Below are 15,178 nucleotides of genomic sequence, written 5' to 3' on the forward strand. Positions count from 1 at the left end.
TTCATTTCCTCTTGAATTTCTATGCGTTCATCATTTATTTATTTATTTTCCCCTACATAATTATTTTGAGACCCGGGCAACATATGCAGATGGATTTTAAATGTGTCAGTCTAAAAATAGGCCAGTCCTAGATATGCTGTGCCTCTTGAGAGCTGCTCCTTTAAATCTTCACACCTCTTTTGTTTCCTGTAGTTTAATTTGCATTGTGGCATAAATCTGAGATCACTATGTTTAATTTTTTATATATATAAAAACTGATAAATTTTTTATAAATTTGGTCAAAAATTAGTTATTCAGCAGCTTTTGTAGTAGGCACAGCTGCTGCTGATAACCTTTATAATCAGATTCTGGTGATGACTTTTTTTTTGATGAGTGACAAAAATAATGCATATTCCTGCTTACATACTTTTCTTGTACGAGCTGTAGATCTCTTCTTTTTTTCTTTTTTTTATCCACACTGACAAACCCGTCTTTATATCCCAAACATCTCTCTCTGAAAGCCTGCGTTAAGTTGATCTGGACAGCATGAGGGAAACTGGGGCTGTGCGACGTCACGGTAAAGTTTGAACAGATCCAAGATGGCGGAAGACAGCGGACCGAGGAATCGGCATTTCTCAGAGAAGAACCGTAAATGCCACAACTTTGCTGAAGGTGACAGCTTCATTTCATATCGTGTATGATCGGAAAGCCGTGCTTCACAAACTCATTTTGTTTCCCGGGTGCCTGTTTGTTAGTTTGCGATCGTCTGTGTTCTAACGACCGGTTAAAAGTTAAAACCGGGACTTGAGCGCGTGTTATATCTGGTCCGGGCCAAACTCGATCTGTTGTGAATCGGTTCAGGCCAGAAAGCAGCTCTCCTCGAGCAGTGAGAGCTGAAACGGAGAGTTTGCGTCGCTGGCGGTTAAAGCCTCGGGAGACGCGCTTCAGAGAGTTTGAGAGACCTGTCATTGACACCACAACGGGTTTATATGTGATATACACACTCCCAGCGCATGTTTATTGATAAACGACTGTGTTCTCGGTGGGTTCTTAAGTTATTTTTATGCTTGTTATTATTAGATGGCTTAATTTGTAAACTTCGGAGCCAGTCTTTCTTATTTTATTGCTTTCCCATGGCCGTTCAGTGTGCGTTATGCAGTAAACTCCTATATTATGGTAGTTTGTGAGTGGAAATGTATTGGTAAGTTATATTAAATAGCCTAATTTGAGTATTTCACTGAATTCGCCAGCTGCTTTGTGATTGACGAGCTCGTGCGCGCGCGCGGTCAGGTCTTCAAAGGGCTCGCGCGCCACTGGAAACCAATGAAACTTTGGTATCTACATTCACCTCAAATGAGTTGTGCTTCGTGCATGCTCTCTTAAGCTTAAGGGCGGTGGATGTCCTGTATGCATGTGTGTTTAGTCTCAGAACTTACCAGGGTAATTTGCCATGTAAATTAACTTTTACTGGGCTAGGCTGTTCTGTCTAGTAAATCAACATGTGGTGATGTTGAAGTGCGCAGGATTATTATATTAGCTTATCTTTTATCTCTGCAATTATATCAGTTAGTTTATGAAGCAGGTGGTTATTGTGTTAGATGTTAGTGTCTGATTTGTCGTGTGTGTGTGTATATATATATATATATATATATATATATATATATATATATATATATATATATATATATATATACACATATACACACAGTGTCAAGCCCTGTATATGTATAATGGCTTGACATTAATCATTCTCACGTGGTAAATTTGTCATTTACTTGTCCGAGTATAAAAGTTACTTGCCCGGAGAGAAGAAAAAATAATAGAGTTATAAATATAATTATTTATTGTGGTTATACAAAACAATTTAGTTTATTTAGTTAGATTTTTCTTTTTTAAATAAAAGAATAAAGTGTGATAATACTGTTATATTTAAAAATAAAAAGGGAGTATTAATTATAAATACAATTATTTTATATTAAACTTAATGCTAATATTTACTTTTTTATATAAGAATTTTCAAACTTAAATTTTAGAGTTCAGTTTAATCAGACAATTAGTATAATACGACATTTAGGCTGTTAATGCAGCTCTGAGGGACATGGAATGCTTTCATCTGCAGTTACAAATTAATAAATAATGTTTTGATTCATAAAACGTTGAAAATTATTTTAAAAATACTGTAAATGTGAAATTAAAACCACTAGTAGGTGGCATCAAGTCATTGCGATTGAACTGAATCATTTAAACGGTTGATTCATTCAGGAACGAAACACTGTCATGTTGCTCAGAGACGCAAAACAGTGCAGTGGCTATGTTTGCAATGATTGTTGTTGTTGACAGTGCAAAAACAGGCAATATGGTGTTTAAAGCGTAAGTCTCTTAATGTTCATTTTTTGTTTATTGAACTGTTATAAAATCACATTTGTAATCATGATGGTTTTTGGAGCAAAAACAACTGCGCTCGATCTTCGTGTGAAACTATATGAAATTATATAAATATACATTTTTTTCTCCCATCTTGAATGTTCTGATCATTCTTCATGCATGTAATCCTGAATCATGGCAGTATATTATATTCATGATGTATTGATTCTCCCCGATTTTTTTTTTTTTCTTTTTTTTTTTTTTTATCTTTAAAATTTTTTCTGTCTAAATGAACCAATATGGTCTGGCCAATATGAGTGTGGCACAGATCTGTATCGGTAGTAATGTACTTAAAGCAGTTTTGAATGGACTGTCCCCTCCAGCGTGTCCTTGATGTGTGTTTGCTCACACTGACACTGCTTGACTCTGTTCCAGTGGCTCTGCTCGACTGGCCGTGAGCATGAGGCAACCAGAGCGAAGGGGAGAGAGGGTGTTTGTTTTGTGTTACATGCGTCTTAACCCGAGGACAAAAATGACCAAATTTAGCCCTGTGGCCGAAGGGATCTAGGCTTATCGCAGCTCATGGATAAAGTGCATGGGGTTAAAACAGAGACCCACACTCCTGGAATAGAATGTGACTGCAGTAATGAGCTGCTAGCGTAGCGCTGAAAAGCAAAGCTGCAAATGTCACAAAACTCGTGTCTGACTAACAAGGACTTGGTCTCAATATGTGGATTTTTTACATCCATGGCCAAGTATTGCTCACAACCCATTGCACAACAAAAGAGGAGATTGTGGCAGCCTTTGCCTTAAATTAATCAGTTTAAAATGTCAAAAATAACTGTCACAATGTATATTTTTTAAATATATAAAATTATTTAAATGTCCAATGTTATTTCAGTATTATTTATATACTGTTATAGTTCTATTTATATTTTTTATATTTTCAGTTTTTAATTTAACTTTAATTGTTTTAGTAATTTGTGTACTAATGTACTTCTTGGGTTTAATTTTTTTTCAGTATTAGTTATGGTTCAGCTTGATTTATTTCAGTTGATAATTTTAGTGCATCAAATTAAACTTTCAAATTTAATTTTCTAATCTTCTGTTTAATATTTTATTTTATCGTTGCTTTATTTCAGTTAACAGAATATTTTAAATATTTTTGCTTGATGATAATAACTTCAAATTACCCTGTTTTTCCCCTTCAGATATGACCGGTGTGGAAGATGTTCCATTGTGCCGCCCCGTTGAGGCGTTGAACTCACTGGAGGAGTTCAGCTCTGATACTAATGGAGTGGCACCGTGTGCTGTAGCCGAAGAGCTGGAGGAGGACCCAGCTCCTGAGGGGGCTCGACCCATCCAAATTGTGCTCGCGAATGAGGATGATCATAAGTTTGAGTTGGATGCCGTTGCGTTGGAAAAAATCCTGATGCAGGAACATGTGAAGGATCTCAACGTGGTTGTGGTGTCTGTGGCCGGTGCCTTCCGCAAGGGAAAGTCCTTCCTGCTGGACTTCATGCTGCGTTACATGCATAATCAGGTAAGAACGAATCTGCTTCTACTGATGTAAGTGTATGAGCGGTTGAAAAATGGACATCATTTAAGATTTTAGATTAAAAGGTGTATATTTGTAAATTAATTCACTTTAGACATATTTTAAAACCTTAATTTTATTATTTACTTCCTGTTGGGGTTCTAAATATTTTTGAAGGGTCCTCAAAACATTGCTTCAAGAATTGATGAGAAAATTGTGATCTTAGAGTAAATTCATTGTTCAGTCATTAATGTAGATCCTAATTAGTATAAAGTATTTCTATCCACACTTTTAAGTTTCTATTTTCACAGTTATGTTGCTTTTACTAAGCAAATGGTCAAATATTTTCCCCCAATGTACAGAGAAAACACAATGCAGACATTATTTTTACAGTGAAACAAGAACATTATTATTAATATTTGGTTACAAAATCGTTATCAGATATATAGTAGTCAACATTTCAAGTGGATCAAAGCAGTTAATCAAAGATGTCCTATGACAAGAACGCTTTTAGGACAACTTTGATTGATCCACTTCAAATGTTGACTAGTGTACATGCCATTATTTTTAATTAAAATTCTTTAATTTTCTAAAGTTTTGTATTTATTTTCTGTTTATAACAGCTGTAAACACTATAACAGTATACAAAATAACACGGCTAAATTGGAAGAATGTATTGGCCCATTTTGGTGAGGACAGTAAAATTACACATCATCCACCCATGTGCATTCAAATATGTGATGCATGAGTGCTCTCACTTACTATCTGTTAAAAATAAGATGAATCATCATTCCTGAGAACAAGTTCCTGATGACTCCTATCATTGACATGTCTTAACTTGCGGGGCGCATCCTGCATATATAAAACCAGCTAGGTCACATGCATGCATGCTTTATTAAGTACATTTCAGAATATTCACATAAACAATGTCCTTTGTCTCTGTGTATTTGTAGTCATCTGAGTCATGGATGGGAGGAGACGATGAGCCACTGACTGGTTTCTCCTGGAGGGGAGGCTGTGAGAGAGAGACCACAGGAATCCAGGCCTGGAGTGAGGTGTTTGTTGTGGAAAAAGAAGATGGAACTAAGGTGGATGGGCGTTTACTTGAAGATGTGTATTATGTCACTGTCAAGATATTTTGGCTGTGTGATAAGACTAATCTCTGTGTGTCTGAAGGTGGCTGTTCTGCTGGTGGACACTCAGGGAGCCTTTGACAGTCAGTCCACCATCAAAGACTGTGCCACAGTTTTTGCTCTGAGCACTATGACCAGCTCTGTGCAGGTGTACATTAGTGATGCTCAGGACTTTAAATAATCATATCATCATATTCAGTGACCTAACAATCTTGTTTTTGTTTTTTTTAGGTTTATAATCTTTCTCAGAATATCCAAGAAGATGATTTGCAGCATCTCCAGGTAGCAGCTTTCTTTGTTGGTGTACACTGTTAGGGTTAATAGTGTATGTGGGATAGTAACCTCGTGTCTTTTATAGCTGTTCACAGAATATGGTCGACTTGCAATGGAGGAGATATATGAGAAACCATTTCAGGTAGAAAAGCTGATCATTTTCATACGGAGTACACGACATGACACACATGCCCCATATATATATATTTAAAAAAATCTCAGATCCAACTTTACAGCCATTACTGAAGAATCAGATCATTTGTTGGGTTGACATCCCCTCAAAATGTAAAAAAAATCAATTAAATAAATTACGGGGCCAAATACTGACCTTTAATAAAAAGTGATAAATTCAGACACTGATATGCATCATCTTTGATGTATATGTGTGTATATATGACCACTACTGCTAAAAAGTTTGGGAGCAGATTATTTGAAAAGGTTTAATTCAGCAAGAACACAATTAAATTGATCAAAAGGGACAGTAAAGACATTTATAATGTTACAAAATATTTCTATTCCCAGTAAATGCTGTTCTTTTGAGTGTTTTATTCTTCAAATAATTCTGGGGAAATATGTTTTTAAGCAGCACAACTGTTTTCTATATTGATAATAATAAGAAATGTTTCTTCAGCATCAAATCAGAAAGTATTTTTAAAGGATCATGTGACTCTAAGGATTGGAGTAATGATGCTGAAAATTCAGCTTTGCCATCGTAGAGATCAATTAATTTTATTCCAATCTTTTTCTTTTTTTTTTGATAAAATAAATGCAGCCTTGGTGGGTATAGGAGACTTTTTTTTTTTTTTATCTGAATAAATTGGGCATCTGAGCAATTGTCACATCATCATTGAGGTGCATGGTTTTGTTTGAAAAAATTGTGCATGTTTTTTTTTTTGTCTATATTATTTTGTAGGAATTGGCCTTTAGCTTCACTCTTCTATACTGTCTTCTAGAAATTACTGTTTCTGATCAGAGACTGGTGTTACCCATATGAGCATGACTATGGGCTCAAAGGAGGGAATCGCTTCTTGGAACGGAGACTACAAGTGAGATGAAGCACACAACATATAAACATCAGCATGTTGAATGGAGTGTGAGTTGTGTTTTATTTCTTCTCTGTAGGTGAAGCAGAATCAACACGAAGAGCTGCAGAACGTTAGGAAGCATATTCACAGCTGTTTCTCCAGCATAGGCTGCTTTCTGCTGCCACATCCAGGTCTGAAGGTGGCCATCAACCCTCACTTTGATGGCAGACTGAGAGGTCGGTACGGAGTTTCTCTTAGACAGACATGTACACACACGTTTGAACTCTAGGCTCATCATGACCTTTTTTGTGCAGACATTGATGATGAGTTCAAGAGGGAGCTGCAGAATCTAGTGCCTTTACTGCTAGCACCAGAAAACCTGGCAGAGAAAGAGATCGGTGGAGCTAAAGTCACGTGCAGAGACCTGCTGGAGTACTTCAAGGTCAGATTTGATTAGATGAGCTGCAGTAACAGCTGTAAACACAAATCAGATCAAGTGTTAATTGTGTCAGGATTGAAACTGAAGAGGCTATATTCAAGTGTTCCTGTAGAGTTAGTGCAGCAAATGATGCAAGTCTTTATTGCTACTAGAGCAATAAACTTCTATCATCAAGTCAATTATTAATCACACTAAATTATTATTATTATTATGGTAAGAAATATAGTGCATAGTGCATTTGCCTGACAGTTGTTTGTTTACAGTGTCAAGCAACATTAATGTAGAACAGAGTTGTTGTGAGATCACTGGTGTGCCTTTTATAGTGTTATTGAACATGCTTCATCCAATCAGATTGTATTTCTAGAGCATTTTCTGCTTATAAACATAAAATGTTTATGTTCCCTGTTTGTAGGCGTATATTAAAATCTATCAAGGGGAGGAGCTTCCACATCCTAAATCCATGTTGCAGGTGTGTTGCTCTCAATCTTTAATGTCACCGATGGTGCTATTCAAAATGTTTTGGTCAGAAATGCAGTGAGAACAGCAATATTGTGAAACATTTAAAATAATTTGAAATAACTATAATAAAATGTTTTCTATTTGAGTATATTTAAAATTTTACTTTAATCCTGTCTTTACTGTCACTTTTGGTTAATTTAATGTGTCCTTGCTGAATGTGTTAATGGTTTTCAGAAAAAAAACCTCACTGAACCCAAACTTTTGTACAGTAGTCTATGACAGTGTTAAATGCCCACTGTGCCTCTTTAACTCAGGCAACTGCTGAAGCGAACAACCTGACAGCTGTCGCTGGAGCAAAAGACACTTATAACAGAACCATGGAGCAGGTAGAGTTACTTTGAGCTGCTAATTTTGCATCTGTTTGACAGAAACATGCATGTACACAAATTGCAAGTGGTGTGAGCAAAACGCATCCTGCATGTTCTTTATTTTCCAAATGGATCATGGATGGAGAGGGAACTCAATTCTCTTTAAATATAGCAGGAGCGTGGCGTGAGATGAGCTAGCCTATATAACTGAAAATAACTTGAGGCCATTGCACTAAAATAGTAGATTTGGCCTAGATAACTCAAAATACAGAGATGCCTGGTATGGTTTAATCATTTCTAGAATACTTGCGTCTGGTGATTAGGAAATGATTTTGAGCTTATGTGTTTGTTGTGTGTATGTCACAGGTATGTGGAGGTGACAAACCATACATTGCCCCTGTTGACCTTCAACGCTATCACGAAGAGTTTAAGAAAACGTCTGTGCAACAGTTTTGTGCGGTGAAGAAAATGGGTGGCGTGGAGTTCTGTCAGCGCTACCAACAGCAGTTAGAGACTGAGCTGGATGAAGTGTACACGAATTTCGTGAAACACAATGAAAGCAAGAACATTTTCTATGCAGCCAGAACTCCGGCCACCCTGTTTGCCGTCATGTTTGTTACCTATATGGTCTCCACAGTAACCGGTTTCATTGGCCTGTCGGTAATCGCGGCTCTGGCCAGTCTGGTGATGGGGGTGTCGCTGCTGTCGTTGTGTGCCTGGGCGTATGTCAGATACTCAGGAGAGTATCGAGAAGTGGGTGTGGTGATAGACCTCATAGCAGAGGCCCTGTGGGAACAGGTGAGTTATGCTTCCTGGATGGTTAGGCCTATTCTACAATGTTGTTTCAGTTGCTTTCCTGTCATCAATTGCGTTCATCCCATCCCCAGGGTCGGACTTAACCAATAAGCAAGGTAAGCGGCCGCTTAGGGCCCCGGGGAATCAGGGGGCCCCATCTGATACTGCAGAAACATTTTTGCAGCGTTGCACAATGTAGCCAATCACAGACATATCTGTTAATTTCTTGAGTGTTTAAGTTAGAATCCACTCACTGCTCAAACAGTTTCTGTGAGCTCGGGAATGCTCTCATTATAACAAAGTGTAGAGACGATGTAAATAAGAGATTCATTGTGCGGTGTAGAGAGTCTATTAACGGAATGTGGTGAGATCGCAATGAACTGAATTGAGTGACAGCTTTTAGTGATTATATGAGATATTCACCTCAGTAAAGAAAGTATTGTGTTTCAAGTCATAATTTTATTTGTCTTCATGTTTCAAAATGACTCTCTTGTGTGCATTTCCTTGCGTTGCTTAGGGCCTCCAAATCGTTAAGTCCACCCCTGCCCATTCTATAAACCTTTCACTTCTAGTCCTGTCATAACCCACTTTTCTAAAGCTGAGGAAGTAATTTGACTCCCTGTTGAAAGCATTTGTAAAGAGGGCAGTATTGTCCTGGGCCCTGAGACAATGGGGGCCCATGAAACTCCTCTATATCAGTGGTTTTCAAACTTTTTTTTCATACTGTATATAAAGGAAGGAAAGACAACTGCGCTACAGACCGATCTCGAGTCCCACCGTAGAGCTCTGGAAGGATGCTCTGTTCCAAAATCAAACCATTGTCGGTGCTTCTGAAATTAGTAAGGGTGCTTGCCTTCATGCACATCTATTCTGACATCATATTTTGTCCAGTCCATAGTTATGATTATTTCGAGAGAATATGCGGATGTCACTTCCGAAAGTTTGTTGCAAATATGCCACATTGGTCCTCTTAGCAGCATGAAAAACTAAACTTTTATTCAAATTCTGAATGGAGAATAGGCTATATACAGCAAAGAATGCATGCAAAGTGCGCTTACTTAGAGCTGTCACTCATTTCAGTTTATCGCGATCTCCAATTCCGCTATAATCAATGAATCTGTCAACACAGCACAGTTAATCTTGTTTACATTTGTTCATTATAATCAGAGGATTGGCGTCACGAGCTTCCAGAACTCTGGACCGAACAAGAACACTGGCGTTCTGAGCGGTGAGTGGATTCTGACTCTGATTGGCCATTGTGTTATAGAAATCAACAGATATGTCTCTGATTTGCTACAATGTACAACGCTGCAAAAACAGGTCAGAATCAAATTTGTGTTTGCGCTGAGACGGCTCCCGGTTACTTTCGTTTTGTTGTTTAGTTGCTTCTTTCCTGAGTCTTGAACTGGTTGCATACTTTTCCTTAAATCAGCCTGGCAACCTATTTTTTAAGTCTCAGAGTTTGAAAACCACTGCTCTTCATTGAGTCCAGGCAAGTGACAGCCCACCTAAAATTATTTTTGTCCCAGGACCTGTGCATTTTAGAACAAACCTTGATTCTAATGCCAGGTTTTATTCTTGTGTCTTAAAGGGAGTGTCAAGATTTAGCTTAAGATTTAGTCTAGAGAGAATCGCGATGGATTCAGAAAATCTCAGAATCGATCCACGAAACACAATGCATCGATTTATCACCGCAGCCCTAATTGGAAGGGCATTTTACCCAAACTTTGATGCTTCAAAAAGTTCATGAAGACATTGTAAATCAAGCTGTTTAATTCAAGTCTTCTGAGGAAACCCAACATGCTTTAAAATAAATTATGAAAATATAATTTTCAAATACAACAAGATAAACTTTGATTAAACCACTCTATTCTTACTTTTATGATGTTATGACATTTTAGAAGCGTCAAATATTTGGTGGATTAGAAAACTAGGAGGGACAGAAAACTGTCAGGTTTAATTTAAAACATCTTCATTTGTGTTTTAAAGATACGTTATTGTCTTATGGTTTTGGAACAACATAAGGGTTAGTAAATGATGACAGAATTAAAATTTTGGGGTGAACTATTGCTTTAAGGATTTGAACAAACGCCTGACCTTAAGTCCAGGGTTCTCATCCTCGTGGGAAATCTGGAAATATCAAGGAATTTATTTGTCCCAGACCTGAAAAAAATATAAAGACGTTAATATAATCTTACGACTTAAAATCAAGTCATGGGCATTTTTTATGTTCTAAAAATACGTTCATTTATTATTTTATCAGTAAGACATTGCTCTTTGTGAGTACAATTGTTAAAAATCCTTATACAATAGTTGCATATGACTCGAAAAGACGTGGACATTTCAAAACTTTGCGTGTTTGAGGTGAAGAAACTTCAAGCAACCAGGCATAGATGGAGGTTAAAATAAAACACCGATATGGGAAAGCCATATCTAGGGATTTGACTCCTGTGACCTGTAAACAGCCACTCAGAACACACTAGCAACAGGCTCAAAACTGTTCAAGCACCATTAAAGTTTTTGTTGTTTTTCCCCTCTTTGTTGATTCTAGATGCTGAAGCCACTAACCGAGCAATACATGGAAGAAAATGTCCGACAGACTGTTGTGAACTCTATAAGAGCCACACTAACAGATCAGGTGACACAAGCTACAAAGTTGAAGACCAACTGACAGTTTGCTGTGCCTTATCTTCCCTGTGTTTGAACAATCACTGCTTTTATATTGTGTAGTTTCTGTGATGTTTGGTCATGTAGACTCTAACCAAAGTTTACAGCATACTTTACCCTGACCAATATACACACCAACATGCTGACTGACACTGTAACAGCAACGGACATCAGTACAAATGCTTATAAATTCAGGTTTAATCATCAGGTATATGTGCAGCTTTGGATTGCTCTTAGTTTGAGGGATTATTCAGGGAAGCGCTACAAATCTTTTACAATCTGAAAGTGAATTTCAACTGTAGATGTTTAATCCCTTGTACGCTATACGGTCGAATTACTGCTCCCAGTGGATTATCCGTAGCATTTTCCATTTTGCCTTCTAGCACACACAGTTACTCAGTGTGAAAATGTATGAGCATTATGCTGGATTTCTTGTGAGGTATTTTTAGAGCCTTTAAGGAATGCTGAAGCTGTAAATCCATCCAAGATACCCCTCTATTGGGCCTCTTTCTGTACAGTGTTGTTTTAGACTGTATCATAGCTTCATGCATGTAAATGAGTGTACAAATATCAGATGTAGATCACAAGAGGATTTCATTTACAATGTTTTGAGAGGAGTATGGATGTGATGCTGTATATGCCTTTTGTTGTACTTCAGAGCACTTTTCATTGTGCGCAGTCTCCTGACACAAGGTAGTGCTCACGAGAAGACTTGATTTGTCGGTCTTTTAAGGTCATGCCATGTAATTTATTTTTTAAACAATTAAAATATTTAAAATGTGTTTCTGGCTCCTTGAGGATTATTTAGGAAGCTATTGCTTTTGTGTTAAAAAAACACTTTACATTAATCTTATGTTAACAATGTTCATTTTTGTATTCAAGTTAAAATGAATATGAATTTGGAACAAACAGTTTAACTATTAACCTAGATTACATTTTTTTTTTTTCCATTTGCAAGAGTTTATACAGTGAGTACAACAGCAGTCGTGAAAGACACAAAATGCGACAGACTATTTTTCATATATTACCTGAGTTCTTTTGTCGTTCAGAAACCACCATTAAAACTCAATGTGCTATGCAATATTTTTATAGAAATAGCCTACTGAAATATAATACACAAATGACGCCACTTTTCTTTTTTAGTGATGTATAAAACGAGCTACAAGCGAGGTTTCCTCCGCTCTGTATAAAACACATTGATCTAAATGCGCTGGAGTCAGAGACAAGTCCTAAGGGACCGTCTGCAAAGTGCCAAACGCGAATTGTTTTTACTAATAACATACTCAATAACTTTACACTAACGCACTGTAGTGTCGCCAAATTCAATTTACACATCACTGCTCTCCTGCTAGTTATACTACAACACTCATTTTGAACAATTGCTTTGGCGAAAAACAAAAGTGGCGTCATTTGTGTATTAAAAACGATTTGCTCGCGAGTTATTGATCCGGAAAAGTCGAATCTGTCAATATCTTGCAAACTTTACCGACCTCACAAAATTCTAAGAAATGGCAAATATCTTTTGCTTTTTGTTAATAAAATCGAGGAAGCATCTAATTTTATTAAGTTTCCCAGTCTTCGGACATCCCAAAATTGCTGGCCAAGTTTGAGTTGAGCCTCACACCGGTGTGATAATAGCTGCTTTTGTTCTGCTAAGGTTAGTCATTCAAGCGGAACCGGTTTGGTTCAAAACCATTTTTATAACGTCTTTTTTCCTAGTGCTTAGCTTTGCCAGCATTGGCCTGTTACTATGGCGACAGACGTTTTGAACAATGGGGCTTGAGTGGCACAGTAAAGGCTTCTGCTGCAGTCCGTTTGGATGCTGGGGAGTAAGGTAAGGGCTCATTTCAACATCTATAGTGCTTATTAGAAGTAAATCTCCAACACCATTGACTAAATGGCCTGCCTGGATTTCTTCCAGTTCAAACAAACTCAACTCACATGGACCTGGATGTTAAACAGACTAGAGGATGTATGCACAAGTGTAAACTTGATACTGGACTGTGACAGACCAGTTCCTGAGAAGTTGGGCACCCGTCAGCCAGAAGCCATCAGCACTGAAATGCAATCAAACGACAAAGAGATGCTTTTTAGTCGGTGGAAGAAAGGAAAAGCACTCCCTGCTAAATCCCAGCATGCTGGAGTGGATACGCTTGAAAACAGGTTCTTGAAAGTGCAACAGAGTTTACTCCGAAATACAAATGAAAATGTCAGTCAAGATTTTAATGAGCAGGCAATGGTTCTAGCAGAAGCAGATCTGCTGAAAAAAGAAGAGTCAAAATGTGTTTTCCACATGGATCATAACTCTAAAGCCTTACACCTGCCCTTTGGATACTTAATTAGGTCTAATTCAACAAGATCTGTTGAATGTTCCTCAAACCCATCAAAAGCAGTATTGAAGGAAACATCAAAAGGCCGAGAAAGAAGCAGAGCTGACAAAAGTTCATCTTTGAAGAGCAAACATCTTGACTTCTTTGAAGTCGTGAAGGAACAACTGCAGCAGAAGAACTTGGAGAATCAACATCTTGTCCATTTGTTGTTGGTCAAGCAACAAGAACTGAAAGATATGAAAGAGATGGCAAAGCAAAAGGAGAAGGAAACCCAACTCATTACTGAAAAGCTGAAGTGTGAGGAACAGAAAAATACCGAAATCACCACCAGGTTTGAGCAAACCTCTGAAGATTTGAAGAAGGAACTCGCTGAAGCCAAAAGTAACAACAAAACATCTATGAAGCAGCTTAAAGCACTTATGGAGAAATACGAGCGCCTAAAAACTCGTGCTAACACCATGAAGGACCAACTCAACGTGGAGCTCAATGAGAAAAAGAGCTGTCAAAAATCATTGAGGAAGCTCCAGCAGATGTCTCAAGAGCTGCTAACCAAGCAGAAACTTCTGGAGGAGCAAAGAGATGTAGCAGATCGAGATCTCGCTTTATGTAAAGAGACGCTTCAGATGATGGACGCCGAACACAAGAAGAACATCAGCATTCATCAGAGACTTGAGGAGGAGATATCAGCCACGAGAAGTGAATCTGCAAACCTCAGACAACATTTATATAAAGCTCAGGAGAAGAACAAGGAGCTCATTCAGTCGACTCGCTCCAAAGAGTCTGACAATGAGAAGAACGCCGAGGAATTTCAGGAGGTGATTGAAAAACTGAACGCTGAGTTGGAAAATTGCAAAACAGAAAGAGACGGAGCACTTCAACAGGTGGAGGCTGTGAAATATGAATTGAAAGTGATTCACAACAAGCGGAGAGTAGAGCCACTTCAGCTGCAGGAGCAGCAGAACGCCTGTCTGCAGCAGTCCGATGGTTTGAGAAGAGAGTGCGAGACTTTGATGGAGATGGTCAGTAAACTCAAGAGAGACAAGCAAGTCTTGACAGAGAAGCTGGAGAGCGTTCATAAAGAAAAGATGGTGTCGGAGATGGCAAGCACGAAGGAGGGAGCACGACTCAAAGAGGCCATTCAACTGCTGGAGCGAGAGAGAGAGGTGCTGTTAGCGGAGATGGAGGACTTGCGTAAGGATTACCTCGGCCTCAGCGACAAGATCATGCAGAAAATGGGCCACATGGATGCAGCTGATCCTCCCATGACCATCACTACAAACCATCAAAGACGTTCTCACGCTCCGATGAAGGAATGATTCCTGATGATGGTATGAGATCTGATTCCTAAAAAATGACTACTAGTGAAATTCGACTACGTGTTGCATTTGTCTGTGCAAGGCTTAAGCCTAGTCCCAAACTAAAATGCATGTCTGGGCTGTTTCAACTGAAAGAAACTTGCACTGACTGATCTTAAAATATGTTGGTATTATTGATTTGTCTCAGGATACACACCAGTAATTTTTTTCCCCAAGGCACGTTTATAAAAGATACTTCCATGTCTTAAATGAACTATGATCTAAATCTGGCTTAATTTAAACCCTGTCTGTGAAACCAGGCCTTGCATGCCTAGTTGCCTAATTTATTCAAATATTATAAAGGAGTAAAGTTGAGATGAAAAATTTATTTCTAAACATTTTAATATTTGGTTTGGTCTTTTAATTACAGCAGCATTCAAGCTGCATGATCTTTGACCTGAAATCTGACACTTTCTCAGGGTCACAAAAATTATTTGACTAGTTAACTAGAAAT

The 15,178-nt window shown here is 38.0% G+C and overlaps 1 protein-coding gene across 1 annotated transcript; it reads left to right on the plus strand.

Moving 5' to 3' along the window:
- The first annotated feature begins 553 nt into the window (after nt 1-553).
- On the plus strand, nt 554-11,822 carry LOC306884379 (atlastin-2-like). Its single transcript, XM_079440178.1, has 13 exons — nt 554-651; nt 3,555-3,886; nt 4,834-4,968; nt 5,057-5,161; nt 5,245-5,295; nt 5,372-5,428; nt 6,240-6,332; nt 6,409-6,547; nt 6,626-6,753; nt 7,163-7,219; nt 7,524-7,595; nt 7,944-8,375; nt 10,924-11,822. The coding sequence occupies exons 1-13, from the start codon at nt 579-581 to the stop codon at nt 11,041-11,043; spliced, it is 1,794 nt and encodes a 597-aa protein (XP_079296304.1). The 5' UTR covers nt 554-578; the 3' UTR covers nt 11,044-11,822.
- Nucleotides 11,823-15,178: the final 3,356 nt, after the last annotated feature.

Source organism: Barbus barbus (assembly GCF_936440315.1).
Source record: "Barbus barbus genome assembly, chromosome: 18".
Taxonomy (NCBI): Eukaryota; Metazoa; Chordata; class Actinopteri; order Cypriniformes; family Cyprinidae; genus Barbus; species Barbus barbus.